At 38.5% G+C, this 19,173-nt stretch overlaps 1 protein-coding gene across 1 annotated transcript in view; it reads right to left on the bottom strand.

Annotated features, from left to right (window-relative positions):
• The window catches only part of HFM1 (helicase for meiosis 1), a 129,084-nt gene that overhangs the window by 15,504 nt on the left and 94,407 nt on the right, over positions 1 to 19,173 (bottom strand). Inside the window, exons 30-33 of the mRNA XM_073811241.1 lie at positions 12,989 to 13,069; positions 12,627 to 12,742; positions 3,070 to 3,149; positions 1,957 to 2,063 (exon numbers count right to left, since the gene is read on the bottom strand). Coding sequence (XP_073667342.1) covers positions 1,957 to 2,063; positions 3,070 to 3,149; positions 12,627 to 12,742; positions 12,989 to 13,069 — 384 coding nt within the window. The remainder of the gene's footprint in view (positions 1 to 1,956; positions 2,064 to 3,069; positions 3,150 to 12,626; positions 12,743 to 12,988; positions 13,070 to 19,173) is intronic.

Here is a 19,173-nt window from a genome sequence, read left to right as displayed (position 1 = left end):
ATTTAAATTTTACAATTCAACATGCTTTCTCAAAATTTCTGACATTTTTTCTTCTTCTCTTTTTGCACCTGGAATACAGATGATAAAAATTGCCATGTTTTTCTTAAAACATTCTTAAGAGCAGTATTTGAATACATTTAAAGTATGTTTTGTCACCAAAGACTAATGTGGAAAAAGTATAATGAATATACTCAATTACTATTAATAACAGTACCAGATATTATGCTAAGAGCTTTATATATATTATCTCATTTAACCCTAAAATCCCTAAAATATAACCAGATGAGGGAATTGAGATGAACTGGGTAAGTATACTATGAAAAGTCATACAACTACTAAATGAGCTAGGATTTGAACCTAGACAGATAATCTCTAGATCCTGTAAGTTGAACTACTATATTATATAGCTTCTTTAAAAAAGGTGGGGGGGCATTCAGTAAAAGAGGGATACAGTTATTATTGGGGTTTAAAGTATCTAGATGAGACTTTTATATCATAATACAAATCACATTTGGAATAGTGGGTGGGAAAGAAATAAAAGTAGAAAAACTATGTAAAGACAACATGAAAGTAGGGAAGGACAAACTCTGGTGTGGAGAAGGGCAGGGAATAGATCAGCCATACAAGGAGTAAGTTAGAGGGCTACAGGTTGAAGAGAGATAAAAATAAGAGGATTGACACTCTTACACCTTCTATTCATGTTGTAATAATATTTTCAGGCTTTGAACAAATTGGATAAATGTTCTGATAGTCTAGGTAAGACCAGGGGATTTTTCTTGATCTGATATTGGGCCTAATGGCTGCCACGGTGTCATAAGGGGTGATGGGTACTCCAGCCCTTGCCTACCTAAGATCTTAAATTATGGCCAGAGAAAGCAATAGAGTGAAAGAATGAAGGAAAGAGTGGCAATAGAAGTCAAAAACAACACACACATGAAATTAATTGTTTTTAGAAAATCCCAAGTTTACCATTTCTACATACAGCCACTTGAACAAACAACTCTGTGGCCAGAATTATTTCTCACACGTTTTAACAGGCTGCTATTAGTATAGTAGCATGACCCAGAGAAATGGTGCTATTAATGGCAGGACCCGGAGAAATGATGAAACAGGCCCAAAGTTGAAGAATTTATATGCATTATCTCTTTAATTTAATGACAGACAGAGATAAAAAGCAAATCTATATTACAAACCAGCTATATCCCACAAACTAGGTTATAGTCTCACATATCATAGAGATTGTAAGAATCATAGGTTTAAGAACTGGAGAGATATTAAAGGTCACCCAATTTAATCCCTTAATTTTAAAGATAAGACTAACGCCCAAAGAGGTTAAATAATTTTCCCGAGGTCACACAGCTATTTTATAAAATGGACTAATTTTATAAATAAAAAATTATTTCAAATAATTCTAAAGACATATAAAAGTAATCGTTCAGCATTTTAATACTTTGCATATCCTAAGATCCCTTATATTCTCAGCTTTTCCTCATATTATCTTTTTTTTCTTTTGCAGTATGCGGGCCTCTCACTGCTGTGGCCTCTCCCGTTGCGGAGCGCAGGCTCCGGATGCGCAGGCTCAGCGGCCATGGCTCACGGGCCCAGCCGCTCCGCGGCATGTGGGATTTTCCCAGACCGGGGCACGAACCCGTGTCCCCTGCATCGGCAGGCGGACTCTCAACCACTGCGCCACCAGGGAAGCCCCCTCATATTATCTTTAAATTAAAATAGTCAATGCTACGTACGAAAAGATTTTTTAGGAATCTATGATAGACACAACAAGACCATCTGAAATAACAGACCTAAGAATTTGAAACTGCTTCAATAACTGAAAAGAAAAATGTTGCCAAGTTAATAATCATAATTTTAGATTTTGGTTTTTCAATAACACTGCTTGTCAATCCAAAGTAGTGAGAAATCATTTTCTCTCTCAAGTCAATATCAACAGTAATTTACCTTTGTCTTGATATGCAGATGGTTCTGGTTGTTGACCTTTTGTGTAGATCTCATGCTGATACCTCTGCTCCATTATAGGCAATTCGGGTATGTTTAAATATTCTGACCTTTATAAAGATAAATAAAACCATAAAAATGTTAAAGAAAATATTAAAATTAATCTGACTTTGAAAACTACTGATTCATATAAATGGGAAAAAACTGGTTCAGCCACTCAACACTTCTATGATAAACTGTACTAGCCTGAGTAGTAAAAGGTAAAAAAATAGGTGTTTAATGGAAGTGACAACTACTTAGGTCACTTAGTCATCTTTACATTCCCCCATTGGGTAGATTTCTGCTATTTGTGTGTAGCCTTAAAAATTTATTTCTAATGCTTCTTTCAGTTAGATAACAAAAGTTAGGATCTCTTGAAGTAGTGTTGGCATCTATTCTGATTGGTCAGCAGCTGTTCTGTACTGGTTGTTAAGTGTATTAAATGTCATCCCAGCATACAGAATGCCCTTATCTGGAAGGGAAATTACATATACTGTTACCTTTTAGGTATCATAATAGGAAAAGAATGCTGAATTATCATCTAGGGCCCTCTGAATATGAGCTTTGGTTATTTCATCTATATAATAGGATAAAAATACCTTGGTTTATGAGCCAGGTTGTTGTTAAGTTCAAAAGAAAGAATGCACAAACATGCAATTTTTAAATTATAAAGTATTTTATAAATCTGAGGTATTATTAATATAGAATGGGCCCCTAAATGGAAAATATTAGACTTTATACACCAACATGACTTCTCTTTTTAAAGTATACTCTTGTCATCTGTTAAGTTTAGAAGGCAGAGAGAGCCTGGAGGCATGACACATAGGATGGGTAGTTTTCCAGGAAAGAGCAGATTAGATCAATGTTAAAGTATCCTTATGACTGCAGAGTTCTAAATAAATTTGGGGTGTAAAAGATAACAAAACTCTCCTGATGTAATTACCTCATTATGGAACTAAATGATTACTGTGATTCAAAGGTAGCCAGTAACCATCTTTCTCTGAATAAATGACTATTTGGAGGAACAGAGAGTTTATGATGAATATTTTACCTCCGATATTAACATTATATTTTTACCTTGATATACTGGTAAGAGAAGGTTTTGGAGTAAAACCAAACTCTTTAAGGTCCACACTTTGAGATTTATTCATCTGCATCTATTAATGAAAAATTAACAAGTTCAACTATCAATTTCATATCAATACACCTTTTAACAAATAAGCCAAACAGAAAATTCCTGCTGATACATATAGTTCCCAAACCAATAAATTGTGAGAAACTCAAGCTAGTTTTCAACTCAAATCTCCTTCTCAGGCCCTTCTTAAATGTTGATATTCTTCATGGTTCTTCATCACGAGGCCTTCTTCTTTTCTCACTCTCACTCATTCTCAATCATAGATCTCATTTACTCCCATGGCTTCAATTACCATCTACACATGAATGACTCTCAAATCTATAGCTCTCTGTAGATTTGAGCTTAGCCCTCTTTCTTGATTTTCTAGCTCAACTCTCTCCTGACTTTCAAACAGCTATTATCCAACTGTCTATAGAACATCTTTACCTAGACATCTTGTAGGCCTCTAAATTCAGTATTTCCCAAATGAACTTATCAAGTCTCTACTCCTCCAAACTTGTTTTCCATTTAGAGTTTCTACCCTAGTGAGGCCCCACTTTTTTCCCAGTTGCTCAAGCCAGAAGGGCATCATCTTTATTCCTTCTACTTCACCCTTTAAAACCAATAAGTAGCAAGGTAGTTGTTTCTACCTCTGAAAAATATCTTAAACCCAGCCACTTCTCTCCATTGCTACTGCCATTACAGTAGACTAGGCCATCGTCTTGCCTGCACTACTGCAAAACCTCCCTAATGAGTCCTTATGTTCCTTTTCTATTATCCTCTAATGCATTCTCTACATTGCATCCAGAGTGAACTTTATAAAATGCGGTTCCAATCATGCCACTGATTAAAGCCCTTCAGTGATTTCTCAGTACTTTCAGGATAAAATCCAAATCCTTAAAATAGCAAAAATGTTTTCATGATCTAGCTCCTACTACTTCAGCCTTATCTTTCTCCACCCTCCTACTTGTAAATGAACTCCAGATATACCGTATTACTTCAGTTTTTAAAAAGATCTCTATCTCTTTCTCAGCTCTGAACCACTGCATATTCTCTATAGCTGAAATACTTTTCTATCCCTCTTTACCACCACTCTGGTACTCACCTCTCCATACTTGCTTATGCCCATATATCATTCAGGTCTCAATCACGTTTATTAGGAATCCTTTCCTGGCCTATCAAATGTGGAGTGAATGCACTTTCTATAAGTTCAAGTTATCTTACACTTCTGTCACAGAATCACTCATCACACTGTATTGAAAAAGCCTATTTACTTATTTGTATCCTTCACTCAAACTGTAAGCTTTATGAGGTCTGGGACTAAAATGGTCTTATCACTGGATCTTCTACACCTACTATAGTGCTTGGCACATTCTTGGTGCTCGATGAATATGGAAGGAAGGAAGGAAGGAAGGAAGGAAGGAAGGGAGGGAGGGAGGGAGGGATGAAGGGAAGGATGGATGATATGGAATAAGTACAAAAAAAAAAGTAGGAAAAACTTGGGACACTAAAAAATAATTGTCTCGGAAAAGGTGGTTGCCATTTCAAACTGTAAACCTCTCCATGTTTCCCAATATTCTCCTTGTTTTAGCCTCATGACTGAGAATCTTCTTTCTTATAAAAGACCTAGAGAGGAGACCCTCAAGATGGCGGAAGAGTAAGACTTGGAGATCACCTTCCTCCCCACAAATACAACAGAAATACACCTACATGTGGAACAGCCCCCACAGAACACCTACTGAATGTTGGCAGAAGACCTCAAACTTCCCAAAAGGCAAGAAACTCCCCACGTACCTGGGTGGGGCAAAAGAAAAAAGAAAAAACAGAGACAAAAGAATAGGGACAGGACCTGCACCAGTGGGAGGGAGCTGTGAAGGAGGAAAAGTTTCCACACAGTAGGAAGCCCCTTCACTGCTGGAGACCGGGGGGGGTGGTGGTGGGAGCTTTGGGGCCACGGAGGAAAGCGCAGCCACAGGGGTGCGCAGGGCAAAGCGGAGAGATTCCCGCACAGAGGATCGGTGCTGACCGGCACTCACCAGCCCGACAGGCTTGTCTGCTCACCCGCCAGGGCGGGCGGGGCTGCGAGCTGAGGCTCGGGTTTCGGTGGGAGCTGAGGGAGAGGGCTGGGGTTGGCTGCGTGAACACAGCCTGAAGGGGGCTAGTGCGCCACAGCTAGCCAGGAGGGACCATTGTTTCAGGGTGCACAAGGAGAGGGGATTCAGAACACCGCCTAAACAAGCTCCAGAGATGGGCACGAGCTGCGGCTATTAGTGCAGACAACAGAGACGGGCATAAAATGCTAAGGCTGCTGCTGCTGCAGCAACCAGGAAGCCTGTGTGCGAGCACAGGTCACTATCCACACCTCCCCTCTGGGAGCCAGTGCAGCCCGCCACTGCCAGGGTCCCGTGATCCAGGGACAACATTCCCGGGAGAATGCACGGCATGCCTCAGGCTGTTGCAACGTCACACTGGCTTCTGCCACTGCAGGCTCGCCCCTCATTCCATACCCCTCCCTCCCCGCCGCCTGAGTGAGCCAGAGCCCCTGAATCAGCTGCTCCTTTTACCCCGTCCTGTATCAGTGAAGAACAGACGCCCTCAGGCAGAGGTGGGGGCCAAATCCAAAGATGAACCCTGGGAGCTGTGCGAACAAAGAAGAGAAAGGGAAATCTCTCCCAGCAGCCTCAGGAGCAGTGGATTAAATCTCCACAATCAACTTGAGGTACCCTGCATCTGTGGAATACCTGAATACACAACGAATCATCCCAAAATTGAGGCCGTGGACTTTGGAAGCAAAGATATATATATTTTTTTCCTTTTTCTCTTTTTGTGAGTGTGTATGTGTATGCTTCTTTGTGTGATTTTGTCTGTATAGCTTTGCTTTCACCATTTGTCTTAGGGTTCTGCCTGTCTGGGTTTTTTTGGTTTGTTTTTTCTATTTTAGTATAGTTTCTAGTGCTTGTTATCATTGGTGGATTTGTTTCTTGGTTTGGTTGCTCTCCTCTTTCTTTCTTTCTGTTTTTTCTTTTCCTATTACTTTAATTTTTTTTATTTTTAATAATTATTTTTTATTTTAATAACTTTAATTTATTTGTTTTCTTTCTTTCTTTTATTCTCCCTTTTCTTCTGAGCTGTGTGGCTGAGAGGGTCTTGACACAGGCCAGGTGTCAGCCTGTGCCTCTGAGGTGGGAGAGCCGAGTTCAGGACATTGGTCCACCAGAGACCTCTCAGCTCCACGTAATATCTAATGGCAAAAGCTCTTCCAGAGATCTACATCTCAACGCTAAAGCACAGCTCCACTCAACGACAAGCAAGCTACAGTGCTGGACACCCTATGCCAAACAACTAGCAAGACAGGAACACAACACAACCCATTAGCAGAGAGGCTGCCTAAAATCATAATAAGGTCACAGCCACCCCAAAACACACCAACAGACATGGTCCTACCCACCAGAAAGACAATATCCAGCCTCATCCACCAGAACACAAGCACTAGTCCCCTCCACCAGGAAGCCAAAACAACCCACTGAACCAAGCAGACACTGGGGGCAGACACCAAAAACAATAGGAACTACAAACCTGCAGCCTGTGAGGAGACCCCAAACACAGTAAGTTAAGTAAAATGAGAAGACAGAGAAACACACAGCAGATGAAGTAGCAAGGTAAAACCCCACCATACCAAACAAATGAAGAGGAAATAGGCAGTCTGCATGAAAAAGAATTCAGAGTAATGATAGTAAAGATGATCCAAAATCCTGGAAATAGAATGGAGAAAATACAAGACACGTTTAACAAGGACCTGGAAGAACTAAAGAGCAAACAAACAAGATGAACAACAATAAATGAAATTTAAAATTCTCTAGAAGGAATCACTAGCAAAAAAAATGAGGCAGAAGAATGGATAAGAGACCTGGAAGATAAAATAGTGGAAATAACTACCACAGAGGAGAATAAAGAAATAAGATTTAAGGACAGTCTCACAGACCTCTGGGACAACATTAAACACACCAACATTCGAATTATAGGGGTCCCAGAAGAAGAAGAGAAATAGAAAGGGACTGAGAAAATATTTGAAGAGATTATACTTGAAAACTTCCCTAATATGGGAAAGGAAATAGTCAGTCAAGTCCAGGAAGCACAGTCACATACAGATAAATCCAAGGAGAAACACGCCAAGACACATATTAATCAAACTATCAGAAATTAAATACAAAGAAAAAAAATTAAAAGCAGAAAGGGAAAAACAATATACAAGCGAATCCCTATAAGGTTAACAGCTGATCTTTCAGCAAAAACTCTGCAAGCCAGAAGGGAGTGGCAAGACATATTTAAAATGATGAAAGGGAAAACTCTACAACAAAGATTACTCTACCCAGCAAGGATCTCATTCAGCTTTGTCAGAGAAATTAAAACCTTTACAGACAAGCAAAAGCTGAGAGAATTCAGCACCACCAAACCAGCTTTACAACAAATGCTAAAGGAACTTGTCTAGGCAGGAAACACGAGAGAAGGAAAAGACATACAATAACAAACCCAAAACAATTAAGAAAATGAAATAGGAACATACATATCGATAATTACCTTAAATGTAAATGGATTCAATGCTTAAACCAAAAGACATACACTGACTGAATGGATACAAAAATGAGACCTACATATATGCTGTCTACAAGAGACCCATTTCAGACCTAGGAACACATACAGACAGAAAGTGAGGGGATGGAAAAAGATATTCCATACAAATGGAAATCAAAAGAAAGCTGGAGTAGCAATTCTCATATCAGACAAAATAGACTTGAAAATAAAGACTATTAGAAGAGACAAAGAAGGACACTACATAATGATAAAGGGATCAATCCAAGAAGAAGATATAACAATTGTAAATATTTATGCACCCAACATAGGAGCACCTCAATACATAAGGCAAATGCTAACAGCCATAAAAGGGGAAATCGACAGTAACACAATCATAGTAGGGGACTTTAACATCCCACTTTCACCAATGGACAGATCATCCAAAATGAAAATAAATAAGGAAACACAAGCTTTAAATGATACGTTAAACAGGATGGACTAAATTGATATTTATAGGACATTCTATCCAAAAACAACAGAATACACTTTCTTCTCAAATGCTCATGGAACATTCTCCAGGATAGATCATATCTTGGGTCACAAATCAAGCCTTGGTAAAGTTAAGAAAATTGAAATCATATCAAGTATCTTTTCTGACCACAAAGCTATGAGACTAGATATCAATTACAGGAAAAAAAAAGGTAAAAAATATAAACACATGGAGGCAAAACAATACACTACTTAATAACCAAGAGGTCACTGAAGAAATCAAAGAGGAAATCAGAAAATACCTAGAAACAAATGACAATGAAAACACAACACCCAAAACCTATGGGATGCAGCAAAAGCAGTTCTAAGAGGGAAGTTTAGATCAATACAATCTTACCTCAAGAAACAAGAAACATCTCAAATACGACCTAATCTTACCTCTAAAGCAATTAGAGAAAGAAGAATAAAAAAACCTCAGAGTTGCAGAAGGAAGGAAATTATGAAGATCAGATCAGAAATAAATGAAAAAGAAATGAAGGAAACAATATCAAAGATCAATAACTAAAAGCTGGTTCTTTGAGAAGATAAACAAAATTGATAAACCATTAGCCAGACTCATCAAGAAACTAAAGGGAGAAGACTCAAATCAATAGAATCAGAAATGAAAAAGGAGAAGTAACTACTGACACTGCAGAAATACAAAGGTTCATGAGAGATTACTACAAGCAACTATATGCCAATAAAATGGACAACCTGGAAGAAATGGACAAACTCTTAGAAAAGCACAACCTTCCGAGACTGACCCAGGAAGAAACAGAAATATAAACAGACCAATCACAAGCACTGAAATTGAGACTGTGATTAAAACTCTTCCAACAAACAAAAGTCCAGGACCAGATGGCTTCACAGGAGAATTCTATCAAACATTTAGAGAACAGCTAACACCTATCCTTCTCAAACTCTTCCAAAATATAGCAGAGGAAGGAACACTCCCAAACTCATTCTACGAGGCCACCATCACCCTGATACCAAAACCAGACAAAGATGTCACAAAGAAAGAAAACTACAGGCCAATATCACTGATGACCATAGATGCAAAACCCCTCAACAAAATACTAGCAAAGAGAATCCAAGAGTACATTAAAAGGATCATACACCAGGATCAAGTGGGGTTTATCCCAGGAATGCAAGGATTCTTCAATATATGCAAATCAACCAACGTGATACACCATATTAACAAACTGAAGGAGAAAAACCATAGGATCATCTCAATAGATGCAGAAAAAGCTGTTGTTTTTTTTTTCAGTATGCGGGCCTCTCACTGCTGTGGCATCTCCCATTGCAGAGCACAGGCTCCGGACGCACAGGCTCAACAGCCATGGCTCACGGGCCCAGCTGCTCCATGGCATGTGGGATCTTCCCAGACCGGGACACAAACCTGTGTCCCCTGCATTGGCAGGTGGACTCTCAACCACTTGCACCACCAGGGAAGCCCCAGAAAAAGCTTTTGACAAAATTCAACACCCATTTATGAAAAAAACCCTCGAGAAAGTAGGCATAGAGGGAACTTACCTCAACATAATAAAGGCCATATATGACAAACCCACAGCCAATATCATTCTCAATTGTGAAAAACTGATACCATTTCCACTAAGATCAGGAACAAGACAAGGTTGTCCACTCTCACTACTATTATTCAACATAGTTTTGGAAGTTTTAGTGACAGCAATCAGAGAAGAAAAAGAAATAAAAGGAATCTAAATCGGAAAGAAGAAGTAAAGCTGTCACTGTTTGCTGATGACATGATACTATACATAGAGAATCCTAAAGACTCTACCACAAAACTACTAGAGCTAATCAATGATATTGGTAAAGTTGCCGGGTACAAAATTAATGTACAGAAATCTCTTGCTTTCCTATACACTAATGAAAAATCTGAAAGAGAAATTAAGGAAACACTTCCATTTACCATTGTAACAAAAAGAATAAAATACCTAGGAATAAACCTACCAAAGGAGACATGGACCTGTATGAAGAAAACTATAAGACACTGATGAAAGAAATTAAAGATGATACAAACAGAAGGAGAGATATACTATGTTCTGGGATTGGAAGAATCAACATTGTGAAAATTACTATACTACCCAAAGCAATCTACAGATTCAGTACAATCCCTATCAAACTACCAATGCCATTTCTCACAGAACTAGAACGAAAAATTTCACAATTTGTATGGAAACACAAAAGACCCTGAATAGCCAAAGCAATCCTGAGAAATAAACATGGAGCTGGAGGAATCAGGCTCCCTGACTTCAGACTATACTTCAAAGCTACAGTAATCAAGACAATATGGTACTGGCACAAAAACAGAAATATAGATCAATGGAACAGGATACAAAGCCCAGAGATAAACCCATGCACATATGGTCACCTTATTTTTGATACAGGAGGCAAGAATATACAATGGAGAAAATACAGCCTCTTCAATAAGTGGTGCTGGGAAAACTGGAAAGCTACATGTAAAAGAATGAAATTAGAACACTCCCTAACACCATACACAAAAATAAACTCAAAATGGATTAAAGACCTAAATGTAAGGGCAGACACTATAAAACTCTTAGAGGAAAACATAGGCAGAACACTCTATGACATAAATCACAGCAAGATCCTTTTTGACCCACCTCCTAGAGAAATGGAAATAAAAACAAAAATAAACAAATGGGACCTAATGAAACTTAAACGCTTTTGCACATCAAAGGAAACCATAAACAAGATGAAAAAACAACCCTCAGTATGGGAGAAAATATTTGCAAATGAAGCAACTGACAAAGGATTAATCTCCAAAATTTACAGGCAGCTCATGCAACTCAATATCAAAAAAACAAACAACCCAATCCCCAAATGGGCAGAAGACCTAAATAGACATTTCTCCAAAGAAGATAAACAGATTGCCAACAAACACATGAAAGGATGCTCCACATCACTAATCATTAGAGAAATGCAAATCAAAAGTACAACGAGGTATCACCTCACACCAGTAAGAATGGCCATCATCAAAAAATCTACAAACAATAAATGCTGGAGAGGGTGTGGAGAAAAGGGAACCCTCTTGCACTGTTGGAGGGAATGTAAATTGATACAGCCACTATGGAGAACAGTATGGAAGTTCCTTAAAAGACTAAAAATAGAACTACCATGTGACCCAGCAATCCCACTACTTCACATTGCATATACCTTGAGAAAACCATCATTCAAAAAGAGTCATGTACCACAATGTTCATTGCAGCTCTATTTACAATAGCCAGGACATGGAAGCAAACTAAGTGGCCACTGACAGATGAATGGATAAAGAAGACATGGCTCATATATACAATGGAATATTACTCAGCCATAAAAAGAAATGAAATTGAGTTACTTGTAGTGAGGTGGTTGGACGTAGCGTCTGTCATACAGAGTGAAGTAAGTCAGAAAGAGAAAAACAAATACTGTATGCTAACACATATATATGGAATCTAAAAAAAAGAAAGAAAAAAATGGTTATGAAAAACCTAGGGGCAGGACAGGAATAAAGACGCAGATGTGGAGAATGGATTTGAGGACACGGGGAGGGGGAAGGGTAAGCTGGGTCGAAGTGAGAGAGTGGCAGGGACTTATATACACTACCAAATGTAAAATAGATAGCTAGTGGGAAGCAGCTGCATAGCACAGGGAGGTCAGCTCGGTGCTTTGTGACCACCTAGGGTTTGGGAAAGGGAGGGTGGGAGAGAGACTCAAGAAGGAGGAGGTATGGGGATATATGTACATGTATAGCTGATTCAGTTTGTTATAAAGCAGAAACTAACACACCATTGTAAAGCAATTATACTCTAATAAAGATGTTAAAAAAAAAAAGACCTAGAAAAGAATCAGGCACTCTGCCATTTTCTTCGTTCTGTTTTGTGGCCTGATCAATTATTTTGCCCTGGATATGATGACTTAGGCTTAGAGTAAGTCTGCTAGTGACTAGCCTATCAACCAGTGGGGACTCCCATTTCTTCACCACTTGAAAGGGAGACTCTTGCTCAGTACTCATCTATGTTCATCAATCAAAATCAACTTCAGACTTTCCAGCGCAGTCCACCACAGATGGAGCCACAAAAGGGCAAGAGTTTCTAGTTTCAATTGCTGAACCAAAGCAAGCTGCATATCCCTCTTCTCTGGTTTAAAAAAAAAAAAAGGCTAATGAAGCAAAGGGATGTATAACTATGCCCCTATGCACCAAAAGTGGATTTATAGATTAATTATTAAAAACTATAGTATCTTTTCCTATAGAAACAGTATTATGAATAATAGTCATTTTCCTACTCAAGGCTTTATGTAACTCTAAAGTACTCTGTGGATACCTACCTGATACCCAGAATAAAGGGATATTCATATACATTTAATTACAGAACAAGGGATAAATGTTATTAAAACTAACCTTTAGACGTTTCACTGGAGGAAGAGATGAAACAGCATTTCTGTTTCTTAAATCAGATAAATATGAAGAAACTGCTGACTCTTTCATTTCTGACTTCTGTGCAACTCCATTTTTACCTATGAGAAGAAATTCTAGATTGTTTAAGTTAAACTTTATGTATTGTTCATATAAAGCCAAATTTCTTCAAAATTTCTAATCTAACATTTACTTTTTTAAAATGTTAACCACAAAAGAAAGAAAATTATTTGAGTTATAAGCTGCATAATATAAATATCATACATAGATAATTAGGATATTATTACTATTCTTCAATGACCTTTCAATTTTTAAAACCTGAAATAAACTTGTTTTATGGAACTCACAGCAGTCGTGTCCACATGTATGTTTATTTTTACAGTGATGTTTACATTCTCGGTTCCCAGGTTTTTTGCAGGCAGTCGTTCCTAAATTAATATAAGAAAAGAAAGCCTCTTTTTCACTACATCTATTAATGTGACTAATTATAATTAATTTTTATCCAGCTCTGTCCTTTCTGGCAGTACAAAAAGATTATGATTTTCACACTCCCTCAAAAGTTAACCCCTTTAATATGTATTTTTAAAAAGATATTCTGATAACAATCAGTCCCTGCCCACTATGGGGCCCATCCCAGCTTTTCACAAGGAGCACTGAGTCACCTATAAGCTTCTCTTAACCTCCCTGATATAAATAGAACCAAATATCACTGAACATCAGTTAACTCCTGCTGAATGAGATAAGAATGAGGGTGGAGTTTTGAAACTTTTTTTTTCTACTTTATACTTAAGCCTGAAGAACCCGGAAAGAAAGAAACCTCATGGCATTTTGATGGTACCACTGACAGCAGCTAGTAGATAGGACACCATGCATATTTAATAAATGTTAGAAATAAGTGCTTTAGGGATATAAACAAATTTGCTATATGAATTCATAGAAAGGAGAGATTGCTTCCAGCTTGACCCCTCTAAGCTAGATTTAATATATCGAAATATATAATCTATTCTTCATTTATTATATTTAAGTAGGTTTTTTCTTGATTTTAACTCTCCGAGTAACATGGGAGAAGGGAGAGACATTTGAAGTGGTCCTTGAAGGACAGACAGGATCTGGACATGAGAAGGGGACCAGAGGAAGATGTTCCAGATAGACAGCATAATATCCAAAGGCAACCAACCACAGACTATAGAAACACATCAGTTTATTTTTGCTGGAGCACAGATTTTAAATTAGAAATGTTGGAGGTAGTGAAGAGCTCTGAAAACTTTTGTAATCTTTCTCGGTCCTTTACTCTTCATTTTCAGTGTGTTGCTCAATCAACTTTTTCAAGGCATGGCACATCTGAACAATGATAATATATGTATAGCACCCAGGGGTAAATGAATAAGGCTGCTCACCATATGAGGCAACTGGTTAGATGCCTTGGGGGCTGAGCAGATCAATGTACTGGGTACTGAAAAAGTAATAAAATAACCCTGGCAGCTGGTAGCTGACAGCTGAACCATAGTGTTCCCAACTGAACATAAACAATTTCGGCAGAATATAAACAATAATCAAATAAGGCCACTCTATGATCGTAGTAGAAGACAGATATAAGACTAGTGTGTAATTATTTCTGAAAGGAGAGACAAGGACGCTGAAGAACCACAAAAATAACTAAACATCTCCCTCTTCTGGCTAACACAAATGACTACTATTTTTTTAATTCTCCCATCTCCAAGATAAGATATACCAAAATATCCAGTATCCCACTTGCTGATAGCACCCAATCTAGAACTGACCTCTGCTTCTCCCAAACCCTTCTAAGAATCACCTGGCACAAGCTGAACTCCTATAATAGGCTCCTCGCAATTCCCTGAGATGACCCACAGTTCTGCAGGTGCTGTGCTCTCCTTTGCTGCAGCAAATTAAAAAATACCTAACTTTCCTCAAATATAGGTATGCTCTTAGTGATCCTTGTCTGAAAGGTTTCAACGTTATACTTTACAAGGTATGTCACGGCTTACTGGTTGAGAAGTTTTGCCCCAGTTCGTGATCTCTGTTTTCCTTGAATCCAGTCCTACCATGCTACAGTTTATCTATATGCTGTTCCTTAATTAATCCTCCCAAAATTCAACTCTGATCAGATAATTTGCCCACTTAGAAACGTTAGTTACTTCCTGCTGCCAATAAAATTAATTCCACATTTAAGGTCCTCTACAACGTAATTCTAGCCTCCCTTCTAGCACCCATATTAACCCTACATCCAAAAACATACATTCACTTGCCATTAGTGTTCAAATAGTCCCAAGCCTTTCTATGATTGTACCTTTGATATTACCTCTTGTCTTAGAAGACCCTTCTTTGTCTACCAGAAGCCTATCTATCTGCTTTCACGACCAACTCAAATGGCACCTCCATCATGGAGATCTATACTGATCACCTAAATTGGAAGTGATTTCTCTCTCCTTCAAGCCCTTATGGCATTTTCTTTGCCCCTCTCACCTACTGTATGCTGCTTTATATTTAATGTATTTACATGAAAAACACAGTGGTGAAGTACAGAGCACCCTAAACTAGAGTAAGAAAACATGAGTTCTAATATGGATTGTTCTCTGTTAAAAACAACAATAACAGCAGGGATTAAAAATAATACTACCTGTTTTGGACTTCCTTGGTGGTGCAGTGGTTAAGAATCCGCCTGCCAAAGCAGGGGACACGGGTTCGAGCCCTGGGCTGGGAAGATCCCACATGCCGCGGAGCAGCTAAGCCCATGCGCCACAACTACTGAGCCCATGTGCTGCAACTACTGAAGCCTGTGCACCTAGAGCCCGTGCTCCGCAACAAGAGAAGCCACTACAATGAGAAGCCCGTGCACCACAACAAAGAGTAGCCTCCACTCGCCCCAACTAGAGAAAGCCCGCACACAGCAATGAAGACCCAAAGCAGCCAAAAAAAATAATAAATAAATAAATAAATTTATTAAAAAAAATAATAATACCTGTTTTGTTACCTCACAGAGGTAAAAAGATAAAATGAAATTACGTATGTAATAGCATTTTAAAATTAAGTAATAAACTAATATATTAGTGTATGTATTATCTCTATTATTACATTAATTAAAGATTATACAAGTAAATATAAAATTGTTCTGAGTGCTATGAAGGAGAGGGGCACAATGCTACATAACAGGGGGAATGGTCCTGGTCAGGAATGTCTTGGAAGACTTTCCTAATGAAGTGATAATTGGACTGAGGACTGAAAAAAGAATGGCATTAACAAGGCAAAGGGTAGGAGAAAGAAAGGGATAGCAAATGAAGAAGCTTTCAAGAGAAAGCTTTTTTTCAAGAAAAAGCTCAAAAACAAGAGAAAGCATGACACATGGAGAAATTAAAAGATGGTCAATGTGGCTGATGCTCAAAAAATGAGACTGCATGAGATGAGACTACAGTGGTAGTAAGATCAGCCTATATTCCTAGGGAAACAGCTCCACCATGGCACCCTGGTGATTGCATGTCTCCACCTAGGCAAGGCTCAGTTAGTTACAGAATGCCCTCGGATCCTCCCTGGGACATGTCAAGATAGGCAGTCTTGCGAGGAACTGTTAAAGGCTATTTCTCATCTGCCTCCTTAGCTTGCAGGAGGCTGCCTATCCTGCATAAGGCTGCCATGAGGCAGTTTCTCATCTGTCTCCTGGTTCTAGTAAGGCATAGGACTTTCCACCTTGACCCTTTCAGGTACAGCTGTAGGCTATAAAGTTGCTTAGCTGCAGCCTAGAGTTGACTCCTCAAAAACAAAGCAACCCATCATTTTCATCTGGTCCCTCCAGTTCCGTGTCATCCTCTGGGATTATGGATGCATGCAACTGATACCATGCTGATCATGTTTTGCTGTCTGTGTAAGTAGTAAACTGTCTAAATATATTTGGGTCTCTTGTGTCTTTACCAGTCAATCCTATGGAGGTGAGGCAAGACTACATAGCAGCTGGCACCCCACTGCTACTTAGGAACTGATTGACTTAGTGTTAGTATGGAACCTTGTAGTGGATGTTAATGATGTGGATCTTTTATTCTAGGAGCTATGGGGAGCCACTGAAGTGTTTTAACCAAAGAAGGGACATAACTGAATTTGCATTTTGAAAAAAGCAATCTATGGAGTGTAGTATGGAGAACAGATTTGAGAGAGGACAGAGTAGATGCAAGAAAACTAGTTAAGGGCTTCCCTGGTGGCGCAGTGGTTGAGAGTCCGCCTGCCGATGCAGGGGACACGGGTTCGTGCCCTGGTCCGGGAAGATCCCACATGCCGCGGAGCGGCTGGGCCCGTGAGCCCTGGCCGCTGAGCCTGCGCGTCCGCAGCCTGTGCTCCGCAACGGGAGAGGCCACAACAGTGAGAGTTCCGTGTACCGCAAAAAAAAAAAAAAAAAGAAAACTAGTTAAGAGGCTACTGTAGGAGAACGGATTTGAGAGAGGACGGAGCAGATAAAAGAAAATTACAGTAACAGTCTAGAGTGGTAGTATTAGTAAATTCAAAGAGAATGACTAATTTGAGAGATACATAGAAGGTAAAAATATTTTTAATGCAGAATCAAGTGGAGTGCTTTTCTTTCTTGAGCAACATATTATTTTCCCTGAAGTTTTACTGACTTTTAGTCTAGCAATATCTACCTAAAGTTTCTTTAGTTCATTCAGTATTTCAAAGATAAAGGCAACTATATGAAAACACCTTACCCATTTACTCCCCCAATATATATCTCCTTTCTTGAGCCCTCCATCTTCCTCCCAATGCAATCTAGGCCTGTGCTATAGTTGTCATCCTGGAACTTCCTTTCATTAAGCTTCTGGGCTGAATCCACTATTGCTGGATTCTTTGACTTTTTCTTTATTGGTTAACTGCTTTGTTTGATTCTGCTCATCCTAGAACAACTGCCTGAGAAAGGATGTATGAGAGTTAAACTTTCTGAATCCTTGAATGTATTAAGATGTCTTTATTTTACTTTCACACTTAATTAATAGTTTTCCTGGGTATAGAACACGGGGTTGGAAATCATTTTCCCCCTGGATTTTTAAGTCCACTGTCTTCTACCATCCAGTGTTGCTGATAAAAACATTAAAACTACTTCAATTTTTGTTCCTTGGAAACATTTATGATTTTCTCTCTATCCATGATGTTCTGAAACATTGCTTCCTTTGTAGATCTTCTTTCATTCATCCTAACCAGCACTAAGTAAGCCTTTTTGATGCGCAGATATATGTCTCACTTTAAGTCTAGTGAATCTTCTCAAATTATTTATTCTGATTTGTTTGTTCTGTCTTTCTGAAACTTTTATTAGTCGGGTATCAGACTCCAGATTGCCCTCTTTTCTCATGTTTTCTGTCTCCTTGTCTTTTTGCTTTCATTCAGATTATACTGATTTTATTTTCTGGCTCTCCAGCTAAGCTGTTTTTTTTTTTTTTTCAAATCATAATTTTTACTTCCCTGTGCTCGCTCTTCTTCTTTAATTTTTAGTTTTTTCACAGCATGCTATTCTGTTTTATGGTTTCAATTTAGTCTTTAATTTCTCTGATGTTACTGATTAGTTTATATTACGTTTTATTACATCTCTGAATTATCCGGTTGTTCTTTCGTCCACTTTCTGTTTACTTATTTTGGGCTTTCTTTCACATGTTCCAAATTTTCCTCAAATGTCTCTTCATCCTTGGTTGTCTGCCTATACAGCAGTCCTATTATATCTCCACAGATGAGAAAACTGATTCATAAAGAGGTTAAGTAACATGTTCAAAACTATGAAATAATAAGTAGCAAATTTGAGATTCTAATTCAGGTGGTCTAATTCCAGAGCCTGATCTCTCAACTACCCTGCTTTACTAGTTATGCTAGCTGCCTTAGTTCTCCCCATATAATGCATTTAGTTTACTTAGGCAAGGAATCTACAGTTTGTGGGGTGGGAAGAATAGGAGGAAACATCTTGAAGGTTGTTGTTTTGAAGTAAGTGATAAGGAGTCACTTTGTTCCTTATCCAACAATTTCTAATAGATGAACTTCTAAACATTACCACAAGATGGTGCACAATGACCATACACATTTGTTCCCAGTGGTGGAAACTAACTAGGATCTGGAAATCTAATTATAGAGATTCTGGGGACACCCCAAAATTTCAAGGCAGTGTTGGCAAGCCTTGCTAGGAATGAGAACTATATACAAGTTTGTTTACAGAATACTAGCATACGGCTATTACTACCTAAGTGACAAAACTACTGTATTTCTGTTAGAAATGATACTTAGAAAATATAAGTGCTCCTCCACTTATATATAAGTGCAACTCCTCTCCTTAAGTCTGAGAACTGTCTGAATTTGTCTTATTAACAAACACAAGCTTACAGAGATTGTCAATTGGAAAAATAAGGTTCTGAGGGAAAAATAAGGTTCTGAGAGAAAACTGACCTAAGCTGTACACTTAGGTATAAAATTAACAGATCCCATACCCCATCACTATCATAATCTGAAATGCATATATTTTCTTAGTTCTGTCACATAATATATTAATTTACATGTT

Source organism: Tursiops truncatus, chromosome 1 (assembly GCF_011762595.2).
Source record: "Tursiops truncatus isolate mTurTru1 chromosome 1, mTurTru1.mat.Y, whole genome shotgun sequence".
In the NCBI taxonomy this organism is placed as follows: domain Eukaryota; kingdom Metazoa; phylum Chordata; class Mammalia; order Artiodactyla; family Delphinidae; genus Tursiops; species Tursiops truncatus.
The sequence above is the reverse complement of the archived record's forward strand: the minus strand, read 5'-3'. Positions and strand labels throughout refer to the sequence as shown.